Source organism: Xenopus laevis, chromosome 4L, assembly GCF_017654675.1.
Source record: "Xenopus laevis strain J_2021 chromosome 4L, Xenopus_laevis_v10.1, whole genome shotgun sequence".
NCBI classification, from domain to species: domain Eukaryota; kingdom Metazoa; phylum Chordata; class Amphibia; order Anura; family Pipidae; genus Xenopus; species Xenopus laevis.
Window position 1 is genome coordinate 138,632,239 of NC_054377.1, and position 13,247 is coordinate 138,645,485.

At 38.0% G+C, this 13,247-nt stretch overlaps 1 protein-coding gene across 1 annotated transcript in view; it reads left to right on the forward strand.

Annotated features, from left to right (window-relative positions):
- LOC108714688 overlaps window positions 1-13,247 on the forward strand; it is a 45,744-nt gene that overhangs the window by 16,326 nt on the left and 16,171 nt on the right. The window contains exons 5-7 of the mRNA XM_018259119.2: window positions 446-501; window positions 7,941-7,997; window positions 9,215-9,383. Of these exons, the coding sequence (XP_018114608.1) occupies window positions 7,948-7,997; window positions 9,215-9,383 (219 nt within the window). The 5' untranslated portion in view covers window positions 446-501; window positions 7,941-7,947. The remainder of the gene's footprint in view (window positions 1-445; window positions 502-7,940; window positions 7,998-9,214; window positions 9,384-13,247) is intronic.

A 13,247-nucleotide genomic window follows, 5' to 3' on the forward strand; every position in this document is an offset into this window, starting at 1 on the left:
ATTACCCCCTCGCATCTAAACTCTTTAAGGGGAAGTTCATCTTTAAATGAGCTTTCAACAAGTTAGAGATAGATCTATTTCAAGCAACTTTTCACTTGGTTTTCATTAAAAAATACTGTGGGGGTCATTTATCAACACTAAGCAAATTTGTCCTGGGCAGTAACCCATAGCAACCAATCGGTTATTAACTTTTTAAAGCCAGCTGCAAGTAGAAGAATGAACGCAGCAATTTCATTGGTTGCCATGGGTTACTGCCCATGGGCAAATTTGCCCAGTGTTGATAAATGATCCCTACTGTATTTTTATGTTTTAAGTGTTACTATTTCCTGCCTGCAACTGAAAATACTATGGGTTGTCGAGGTAACTAAGCAACCAAAATCAGAAATACCATGAGGCTTCAATTGTATTATCATTTTTATTTTTAGTTGCTTCTTTTTCTTTTCAGGCCTTCTACTATTTCATTTTCAATCCTGACTTCCAAACAGCTGCCTGGCTGCTAAGGTAAGGTAACTCAGTGTATAAATGTAGGGGCTTGTACTTCCTCCTAATGATCCAACTGACCTCTTGGATCAGTGCAATTGGACTATATACTTGCGTGCCCTAATTGCATTAATATACAGACATATATGTGCCTGTGTTAAGCCAGCATAAAGGAGAATGCTGGCTACCGAAGCAGTTTTTTGCCAATAGATTAGCCACAATAGTGCAAGCTATATTTATTCTGCAGAATGCTTTACCATACCTGAGTAAACAGCTCTAGAAGTGCTCTCTGTTTGTTTAGGATAGCAGCTGCCAAATTAGCTTGGTGTGACATCACTTCCTGCCTGAGTCTTTCCCTGCTCACTTATAGCTCTGGGCTCAGATTACAGCAGGGAGGGGTGAAGGGAGGGGTAAGGGAGAGGTTAGGGAGAGTGGGAGGAGCAAACTGAGCATGCTCAAGCCCTAGCCCTGGAGGTTTAAGCTGAAAACAGGAAGTCTGATACAGAAGCCCATGAGTACACAATAGAAGGAAAGAAATTTGATGTTTCTTTTTGACAAGCAGCATTACTCTGAGGGTTTACTGGTAACATACATAGTATCATAAATAGTAAGTAAGGTTGAAGAAACACACACGTCCATCAAGTTCAATCTTTTAACTTTTTTTAACCTGCCTAACTGCCAGTTCATCCAGAGGAAGGCAAAAGACCCCATCTGAAGCCTCTCCAATTTGCCTCAGAGGGGGAAAGAAATTCCTTCCTGACACCAAAATGGCAATCGGCAATCTCTAGCGTGAACATCCCCAATTTGGCCAGTCTTTCCTCATAGCTAATATTTTCCATACATTTTACCAGCTTAGTTGCCCTTCTCTGTACCCTCTAATACAATAATGTCCTGTTTGGGTGATGGAGACCAAAACTGTATGGCATATTCTAGATGGGGCCTTATCAGTACTCTATACAGTGGAAGAATGACCCCCCTCCTCCCGTGACTCTATGCCCCTTTTAATACAGCTCAAGACCTTATTTGCCCTTGATGCTGCTGACTGGCATTGCTTGCTACAGCCAAGTTTATTATCTACAAGGACTCCAAGGTCCTTTTCCATTATGGATTTGCCTAGTGCAGTCCCATTAAGGATTTAAGTGGATAAAGTTACATCCCAGGTGCATGACTTTACATTTATCAACATTGAATCTCATTTGCCACTTAGCTGCCCAGATTGCCAGTTTGTCAAGTTCCTGCTACAAGGATGCCACATCCTGGATGGAATTAATTGGGCAACACTGTTAAATTATTTACAATACCCTCCCTAAGTCATTAATAAACAAGTTTAATAAAAGTGGACCCAATACTAAGCCCTGAGTGACCCCATTAAGAACCTTACTGATGTATTTATATAGACCTTTCTGATAAAGATTACTTAATTTTAGCCTTTCCTTCTCCTATAACACTAACAGAAAGTTACACTGGAGGGCAATCAGGGATGCTAGCTATTTCTTATCATATTATTACAATAATTCACACATCCATTGCTTATGTGTTTGTATATGCATTTTGTCTTGGTGCAACATGAATAATTGCCAGTGTTCAGCAACAAATATATGGAGTAGGCAACATAAGGATTGTCAGCATTCTCAGAGCTGAAATACAGATTAATGGTTTAATTTTAAAGATACATTTTCTGTTCAGTTTTCTAACGAGGCCTCTAGATATTGCAATATGTCTCCAGAAATCCAAAGCATTCATTTTAATCAAAGTTGATTTTCAGAACGGTTGTGCAGAAATGCTGGCCTAGCTCCTTTGTTTTATTTTTTTTTATATCAGTTTATTAAGCCTTTGTTTATATAAAATGACATTGTATATTCTGACTGATTATGGTCATTTGAAACACTATAGATTGTACCCTGTTTCCCTAATAAATGGTTTGGGTGACAAATGAACGTACAAGTACATTTAAGAATTAAACCAAAAAAATAACAATTGAAATGGAAACGGAAATCGAACGGAACACTCTGTGAGGAATTACCCAACTACGAAATTCCAGCAAATAATATATCAAATTGTAACAATTGCTTTCTAACAGACAAGTTAAAGGGGTTGTTCACCTTTAAATTAACTTTTAGTATGAGAAGTGAAGAGAAGAGTAGAGAGTGATATTTTGAGACAATTTTCAATTGGTTATCATTTTTCATTATTTGTGGTTTTGGTTTTTTGAAAGAGGCGTAATAAAAAGTAGCAATGGCAATGCATTTGTAGCCTTACAGAGTATTTGTTTTTTAGATGGGGTCAGTGACCCCCGTTTAGAAGCTGTAAAGAGTCAGAAGAATAACGCAAATTATTCAACTATAAAAAATAAATAATGAAGAGCAATTGAAAAGTTGCTTAGAACTGGCCATTCTATAACCCACTAAACGTTAACGTAAAGGTGAACCACCCCCTTTAAAGGGATGGTTCCTCTTTAAGATAACTTTTAGCAGGGTCGGACTGGGGGGCCTGGGTCCCACTGGGACTGCTTTCCAGGCCCTCCTCGGCCCCCCCGCCTCACCTTGCTGCGACTCCCGCGCCGCACGCTCCCTTGTTGGTTCCCCCACGCTGCCGCGCATGCACAGATGGCGCCTATGCCGACGCATATGCGCAGACAGCGCAGCTCACCGGCTACGTTTTATTTAAAAAATATCACAATTGGGGGTCTGGCCCGGTGGGGCCCCTTGAGGGTCGGGGCCCACCAGGTTTTTTCCAGGTATCCCGCCAGGCCAGTCCGACCCTGACTTTTCAATAGGTTTTCATTATTTATTTATTTTAATAATTTTTTTAATTATTTTCCTTGTTCTTTCCAGCTTTCAAATGGTGGTCACTGACCCTATCTAAAACAAATGCTCTGTAAGGCTACACTGTAAGGCTTCTTCTCTTTTTATTCAGGCCTCTCCTATTAATATTCCAGTATCTTATTCAGATCAATGCATGGTTTAGAGTCCTGTGCGGGTCCATTTTTTGGAACCTGTACCCGACTCATACCCGCAACCTGTAATCCACAACCTGGACCCACAACCCGAATTCTTACCCGCTACCCGCCCCGCAAGTACCTTATCCGCAACCCGGACCCGCGACCTGCTGACTATCAAGTATCAAGAAGTGCTGTCATTCTAAACCAGAAGTGACATCATCAGAAGTAGGCATGATCAGAAAAAAAGGAGTAAAACAGGAAGTGCTGTCATTGTAAACCGGAAGTGACTTCATCAGAAGTAGATGTGATAAAAAAAAAAGAGTAAAAATCGCTATTGAGAAGACCTGCAACCACAAACTCGCAGAACCGCCGACCAGCGTCTATACCCGCACCCTGAACTTCTACCCCCAACCTGCAGGGTACCGCATGTTTTTGCGGGTACCCGACCAGCTGCAGGACTCTAGCATGGTTACTAGGGCAATTTGGACCCTAGCAACCAGATTGCTGAAATTGCTAACTGGTGAGCTGCTGAATAAAAAGCTAAATAATGCAAAAACTAATAACAAATAATAAAAAATTAAAAGCAATTGCAAATTGTCTCAGAATAGCACTCTCTACACCATACAAAAAGTTAATTTAAAGGGGACGTAAAGTCTAAAATAGAATAAGGCTAGAAATGCTATATTTTGTATACTAAACATAAAACTTACTGCACCACAAGCCTAATCAAATAAATGATTTATTCTTTCAAAGTTGGCCACATGCTCTACAGGGAAACAAACAAAGCTGCTTGAGTTCTGCATGGCTGGGAAGTAAGACAGGGGCTCCCCCTGCTGTTCATAAGTATGATTGTTTCCCTGCTCAGCAGTTAGGGACCGTCTGACAATTCCTATCCACAGCAGTAAATGAAGGTAGAATTTCACTGCATACAGTCAGGTTTCTTATAAATACGGTACACAATTTTTAATTAAAAGTATATTGGAGATAGGTTTCTTTAGTAAAAATGGGATTTTATTTTTTTGCCTTTACACGCCCTTTAATAAATGCTGAAAAATTTTAGATTTAAAAAGAAAATTGAGTTTTGCACCAAAAAGCCCGACCGGACCAAAAAACCCAACCCTTTGTGTAAAAACCCTTGCCAGCCACAGACAACTAAAGACACATATACTAATATATATGAATCAGTCAGTGGGTTACACCCCATCTGGGTGCATCTCTGGACAGGACATTTGGTTATTAAAGCACCACACAACTCATTATTTGGTTTGTTTTTCATTAAAGAAAGTAAAAATGGGATTTTATTTTTTTGCCTTTACATGCCCTTTAAATGTAAACAAACCATTTAAAGCTTCAAGTTAGGGAGCATTCTTAGTAGTGTATGTATTGGAAGCTGCAGAGAAATGCAAGCAACTAAAATATCAAATTGTAACATTTGCTCTGTAAAAGATGGAAGTTTAAGATGTTGCTGAGAAATGGCCAGTATCAGCCTGGGGTGGTGGGGGCCCACCAGGGCTGCAACCTCAGGGACAGGGTCCCCCACCCCAGATATAAACTTCTCCATCTGTTGGTGTGCCTCCTCCACCACCCCAATAGCATGTATGCTGTGTCAACTGTGTAGTGTTCCTTTTACATGCAGCTGTCTTATGGAACTCATGGAAGTCCCTCTTTTGACAGCTCAACCCGCAGTCCCTCGTTTGTACTGGAAAGTCCCGTTTTGTACTCTGCCCTGAACATCCAGAAAAAGAAACAAGTTTCTAACTTAATTGGCTTTTGGCAGAGAGCCCAGAACAGCCACAGGAGCAGATAAGATACTTTTGCAACAATTTCGAAATAAGGAAATAAGTAATTGTAACTAAAATAAGATAACATGTGCCTTGGGAAAAGTTAGACTCACAGTTTGAAGAGCAATTCACCTTCATTAGCAAAACTGTAATAAATGAATGAAAAAATAAGAAATATGTTCAAACTTTCATACAAGGTAATTAGGGAGTGTAGCCACAAAAATGGGTGTGGTCAAAAAATGTTGCCCCGTTATGCACGCCAACTTTTTTGTCCCTCTTTTTATTTCCAAAATGTTGGGAGGTATGGAGCAGGTTCTGGGTCAGCAGGGCCCAACGTTTTCTTCCTGGCCCAATCCAACCCTGGAAATGCCGCAACTATATGCGTCATATTTATGAAGCCTCAATAACTCAAATTTTTCAAAGGAAACAATACATGAATTTATAGAGATTTTTTTATACCCCAAAGCTGCTAAAAATCCGAATCCAAAAATATTTCATTTTAAGTCTTTCGAGGTCATATAGAAGTCAATGGCAGATGTCCCTGAAGTTGTTTCTTGACACCGTGATCTGCACTGGATAATCCGATAAAGTCTGGGTTTCCGGGAGACAACTCGAAAAGATCATTAATTTCCGGCGACAATACGTAGGATTCGAATTGTCACTTGATTTTATCGCAACTTTTTCCCACACCACTTTTTGTAATTGATTTCTTGATAATTTAGTTACATTTGAGGATGGGAGTTAGGTCGGCCTTGTTTTAATAAAAAAAAAAGATTAATTTGAGTTTTAGTAAATACCTCCCGCTAAATGTATTGAATTAAAAGTGATTTGAGCTGATGGGAAACTCCAACATTTGTTTTAAAATGTAACTTTAAGATTGAACTGTAAAAAATAAAAAGTGTAATTGAAAAAGTCATTATTTATGGTGAACCATAAGTCTCCTGACAGTGAACTACTCTTTACTGTTCATCATACAGTGGCATATTTGATTGACACTGTTTCCCACTCCAATATGTCGCTCCACATGAGCAGAATGATATATTGCCTGTCACATCTTGATGTATAATAACTAAACATAGCAGGGTAGGATTTGTGTAACACTCCAGATGCAAGCAACATACTGCTTGGAATAATTCATTATTTAAAAGATGGAAGTGAAAATAAGATTTTATAGAGTGAAATTAGGAGAAAACTAAAGCAGCTGTTGCTTTGGGGCGTTGGCTTCTCTTTTCTCATTTTTAATACTTGTGCAATTTATTAGATATGCTGTGACTATATATTTACTGTTAGGAGGAAGAAATATAGAGGGATTTGGTGGACATTTTTACTCCCAGACCCACAATGGAATAATGTTTCTAGTCTCACATCAGAAGCCAGAGACTAAACAGTAGTTGACTAGCTGCAAATAATAAAAATCATGTAGGGGTTGTAAATACAGGTATGGGATCCATTATCCGGAAACCCTGTTATCCAGAAAGTTAAAATTACGGAAAGGCTGTCTCCCATAGACTCTATTTTATCCAAATAATCCACATTTTTAAAAATGATTTCCTTTTTCTCTGTGATAATAAAACAGTAGCTTGTACTTGATCCCAACTAAGATATAATTAATCCTTATTGGAGGTGTATCACTATAGTAAATTGAGTGCACCATTCTCTACTATAAGCTTCACCCCAATACTGTGCTCCGGATGAGACCTTAATTATTCAGGGGTTAACTGCAAATAATAAAAATGAGCATGAAAAAAACAGCCGTAAATAATTTTGGGGTTGTAAATACAGGGATGGGATCTATTATCCAGAAACCCGTTATCCAAAAAGTTTCCGAATTGAGGAAAGGCCATCTCTCATAGACTCAATTTTTTCCAAATATTCAAATTTTTTTTAAAATTATTTCCTTTTTCTCTGTAATAATAAAACAGTAGCTTGTTCTTGATTCCAACTAAGATACAATTAATCCTTATTGGAAGCAAAACCAGCTTGTTGGGTTTATTTAATATGTAAATTATTTTCAAGTAGACTTAAGGTATGAAGATCCAAATTACAGAAAGATCCCCTTATCCATAAAGCCCCAGGTCCCAAGCATTCTGGATAGAACAGAGTAACCACCTGCAGGTATTCTCCTGTGTTTCAGTTACAGCAGGGTTTTCCTTTTTACAAAAGAAATTTAGTTTTGCACAGCATATGTGAATTAAATAAAATTCAGGGTTGTTCTTCTGAAACCAGAACAGACTGTTGCACTAGGTAACTTGCTTTTGGATATAACCACTATTAGGGCAAATTAATTCAGGAAAATTACAAATAATTTTTTTTTTCTCAACTCTCTGCAAGTCCTCAATTACTGGTTCCCACATTATGGCCAGAGACCTCACTTACAAGCCCTACCCTTTTCCACAAGTAGTGACTGAGCACTAGGATTGCCACCTTTTCTGGAAAAAAAATACCGGCCTTCCTATATCCTTGCAGTTTTTTCCTATTAATAACATTAATCGTAAAATACCGGCTAGGTGGCAACCCTACTCAGCACCTGCACTGGCTTTTCCAACCTTGGTGAAGACATTCCCTGTTATTATCTCATAGAGCATTTTCAGAAAGATAAATTTGTCGTTTTTTCCATTTTCTCTTTCCAGCTTCCCGCCAGCTGCTGTGCCTCAATATATATATATATATATATATATATATATATATATATATATATATATATATATATATATATATATATATTGTTTTTCCCTTAGCCTAAAGATGAACCTCAATGTTTGGAACCTCAAGGATATGTTCAGTGTTCCTCCAGGGTATGTTTTTCAAATTCTCATTATTTTTATGTGTTTTGACTTTTTTGCTTTTCTATTCTGCCCCTTTTCAGCCTGTAGCCGAATATATGTTTGTCAGGGTCACTGACCCTAGCAACCAGAAATAGACTGCTTGTAAGGATTCACTTTTTTATTGTTATTATTTGTTGTATCCCTTATCATTCTCTTCAGGCCCTTTACTATTTACCTTTTGTTTTAACCTTTCTATTGTGTACCCCTATTACTGATAATAGGTTATCTATTACTGACAAATAGATATGGCACAAACTGTAGCGATTTCAGAGGGTATGGCACATTGAGAGGAGGAATTATTAGAATTATTAGTACACCAGAACACAGCACCACACTCAACAGGAACTGTCCAGGGTGATTCACTGCAAAGAAAAATGTCCAACGTTTCAATCACAAACTGTGATCTTCCTCAGACATAAGTGTGAATCAAACAAACACTTAGGGGCCGATTCACTAACTTCGAGCGAAGGATTCGAAGGTAAAAAACTTAGAATTTCAAAGTTTTTTTTGGGCTACTTCGACCATCGAATGGGCTATTTCGACCTTCGACTACGACTACGACTTCGAATCGAAGGATTCGAAGTAAAAATCGTTTGACTATTCGACCATTCGATAGTCGAAGTACTGTCTCTTTCAAAAAAACTTCGACCCCCTAGTTCGGCAGCTAAAACCTACCGAAGTCAATGTTAGCCTATGGGGAAGGTCCCCATAGGCTTTCCTAAGTTTTTTTGATCGAAGGATATTCCTTCGATCGTTGGATTAAAATCCTTTGATCGTACAATCGCAGTATTTGCGCTAAATCCTTCGACTTCGATATTCGAAGTCAAAGGATTTTAATTCCTAGTCAAATATCGAGGGTTAATTAACCCTCGATATTCGACCCTTAGTGAATCAGCCCCTTAGAAACTCTCCTCAGTGAAATGGGGGCCAAAATGAGGCGGAGGGAATGAGAAAAGTTGGAACATGGAAAGAAAGAAGGAAGAGAAAAAGGGTAGCATGGAGAAATCTCAAAGTCATTTTCTGACAAAAAGACACAATTGAGTAAAGATGGAATGAAGAAAAATTAAACAAAGGAAACACAGAAGCTAAATAATTTTGAGAATGTAAAGTAATTGGCAGAAAAGAATTGTTAAACCTTTATAACTCTTAAGATTTGCTTTTAGTATTTTTATATGTCTCTTTTGCAGAGCAAACAGGGCTTCTACCAAAAGTACCCAATCCAGTGACCACTCGAGTCAGACAGACTCACAGTTTTTGTTCAGTTCACAGTTTGGCCTGGAACCATCACAGAGAGCATCCCAGGAATACACCATACCATCCAAACAGCAAAGGAATTCACAATGTAACTCCCAGGATGTAAGTGGTTTTTTTTATCTGTGTCTATGGTGGATATGTAATTATAACTTCTTATATATTTCTAAAAGCCACAGAATGTGTTACAGGTATGGGATCCGTTATCCAGAAAACCATTGTTCAGAAAGCTCCAAATTACAGAAAGGCTGTCTGTCTACTTGATCCAAACTATAATTAATCCTTATTGGAAGCAAAACAATCCTATTGGGTTTATTCAATGTTTAATTTAATTTTAAGTAGACTTAGTATGAAGATCCAAATTACGCAAAGTCCCCAGTATTCTGGATAACAGGTCCCATACCTGTGTATAATTGTGCACTCAGGTATTATTTTGTAGGCATATGTACATTAGAGATCAGTACATATGATACAATAAATATAAGCACAATTTAACACAAATAATGTGAGCATCCCATGAGATGGGAAAAGGATAGAGGAAAAATAGAAATATAAGAACATCACTTTAGTAAACTTCTATCTCTGTCTTATTGCTCAGAATGCCTTCCATTGTCTTTTAAGATAGCTAGGAATATCACTTTATAATACACAAAAGCCATGAATATCTTGTAAATTATCCTTATAAACGCCGAGTATTGATGTCATCAGTTATAAACGGTAATTAATGATGTCATTTCTGTCACATGACTCACTGAAACATGTGTAGTATAATAAAAAAGTACCCCCTCTTGTAAATTATAAGGATATTATAAGTTACCGAGGAGTTCCATGACCTGTATAAAAACACTCGGCCTTCGGCCTCGTGTTTTTATATGGTCATGAAACTCCTCTGTAACTTATAATATCCTTATAATTTACAAGAGGGGGTACTTAATCACTATATAATATACAAGAGCCATGAATATCCTGCAATTTATATCCTTATAAACGGTGCTTAGTGATGTAATTTCTGTCACATGACTCACTGAAACTATTAATAAATAAATAAAGTACCCCCTGTTGCAAAATTTGAGGATATTAGAAGTCACCTCAGAGTTCCATGACCTGTACAAATGTTTTATATGGACCCAGAACATCTTGGTAACTTATATCCTTATGTTTTACAAGATTATTCACTATATTACAACACGTCCCTATCTTTCTGCCATTGCTATGCTAGGATCATTTGGGTTGATGGTCTGCCCAGCATAACCCTACACTTTCTAGCCAGCTCAATATTTTAGCTCTAAGCTCAGGTGATGGGCACTTTGGATGGAAGGAAACTTGTTCACCCATTTAGTCACTGATATACTTTAGCATATGAAATATAATTCTCAACATTAATAATCATTACCCTAATATTAGGGTCCCAAACTCCCTAACCATTCTGTAGACCCTCAGATATAGTGGTCATACAACTCCTTTAATATGGGGCACCTATGAAAAAAATGCAAATAAAAAAGATCTTGAGGGTACACTTTATTTATTTCCCTTTGTTTTGACTAATGGTATTACAGGTATAAGAGTTGAATGTATGATTATCTACCTGGCGCTTTTTCCCTCTAGCTAGGTGCTTCCCAGACTCTGGTGCTTGCCCCCCTTATGGGATGCCTGTAGTAGTGGGACAGTCAACAACGCTAATTTGTGCTTGTGGATAATAAATATATGTGTGCACAACAATAAAGAACTTACAGAGCTGCTAGAAACCCTAAACAAACTTTGGGTAAAAAATGAAAGTGTTAAACATAAATATAAGTAAAGGAAAACAGCACTCAAATTCTTAGATCCTATCCACTCTTATTAACCACGCTACTCATAGAAGATTGGAACCATGATGAGCTTAAAGGACAAGGAAAGGCAAAACAGTAAAATCCCATTTTTACATTCTTTAATGAAAAATAAACCTTTCTCCAATATACTTTAATTAAAAAATGTGTATAGTTTTTATAAGAAACCTGACTGTATGCAGTGAAATTCTCCCTTCATTTACTGCTGTGGATAGGAATTGTCAGATGGTCCCTAACTGCTGAGCAGGGAAACAATCATACTTATGAACAGCAGGGTGAGCCCCCGCCTTACTTACCAGCCATGCAGAACTCAAGCAGCTTTGTCTATGACGATCCCTAAGCAGCCCAGACCACACTGAGCATGTGCAGGGTCAGGGTCAGGCCAAGATGTTTAACAAAGTTACAAGATGACAGCCCCCGGTGGCGAACTTTGAAAGCATAAATTATTTGTTTGATTAGGCTTGTGGTGCAGTAAATTCATGTTTATATTTAGTTTACAAAATACAGCATTTCTAGCCTTATTCTATTTTAGACTTTCCTTGTCCTTTAAATACTGTTGGAGCTTGCGTTCCAACCTTCTATGAGTAGCACGGCTAATAAGTGTGGCTATGATCTAATAATTCTGTTTTATTTCCTTTACTTATGTAGCACACCCTTGAGTGCACTTTAGCTGTGTGTATTATAGTGTATGAGCAGGACTATGTCTGCTTGTATTGTGCTACTGATCCAAGTGTAACTGAGCAGTTCCCTGTAATTCCCAGTACCTTGGATGCTCCTCTTGGCAAAATGGAATCCAGACTATGCAGCAATAACTTGTTTATTAACAGTATAACAGTCCAATAAATGAAAAAAGCTGCCCCTCTTTCAAGGCAACGTGCACAAAGACTGACAAATCTCTCCGAGAGCTGAAGCAATAGGTATTAATTACTCTCCTGAGGCAATTCCTCCTGGAGGGCAGAACATAGGGATCCTCAGCCTTGGGTCTGGTATCTTGACACCCTACCTGGTCCTTAACTCACCCACTGATATCCCTGCACTAGTGGTTCACACACCACAGGGTCTAACCCCACTATTCCTCCTCGTTGGAAAAGAAGCTGCTCATCTTCCCTGAGCCTGCCTCTTGCTCCTAGAGCAACTATGACAAAACTTACTAGCACTAGATAACTCTATCTAACTTTTACCAAAACTAACACTTCCCAGAGAGGTGAGGTTCCAGGAAAAACCCTGAGCACATGGGGTTATACCCCTTTATACTTTTAAATGCTGCCATCTACTGGGCAAACCTTGAAATAATATGGACCCAGGAAAAGGGATATAGCTGCCTAGGTAGATCAAAGGATCACTTATATGATCCCCTTATATATTTATACATAGTTATCATATCACCCCCTCCAATCTGGCAACAATTCTTATTTGCTATCCAACACACTTCTAAAATCCCATCATGAAAGTTATTAGACATTAGATTTGAGTTACACTTAAGGGGCAGATTTATCAAGGGTTGAAGTGAATTCGAGGGAATTTTCGAAGTAAAAAAATTCGAAGTAATTTTTTGGATAATCGACCATCGAATAGGATACTATGACTTCAATTCGAAGTAAAAATCGTTTGAATATTTGACCATTCGATAATCTAAGTACTGTCTCTTTAAAAAAAACTTCGACTTCAATACTTCGCCAAATTAAACCTGCCGAAGTGCTATGTTAGCCTATGGGGACCTTCTAGACCATTTTTCTAAGTCTTCACACATCGAAGTAAAATTGTTCGATCGTACACTAAAATCATTCGATTCGAACAATTTAATCGTACGATCGAACTATTTTACTTCGATCGTTCGATGGCCAAATTCGATGAAAAATACTTCGATATTCGAAGTCGAAGTATTTCAATTCGATGGTCAAATTTCGAAGTATTTTACACTTTGAAATTCGACCCTTGATAAATCTGCCCCTTACAGTATTTGCTATACTACAGTAGATATTCTTGGAATAATCACTGAATTGCTGATAAAGCTGATGGGGCTTAAAGGGATCCTGTCATCGGAAAACATGTTTTTTTTCAAAACGCATCAGTTAAAAGTGCTACTCCAGCAGAATTCTGCACTGAAATCCATTTCTCAAAAGAGCAAACACATTGTTTTATA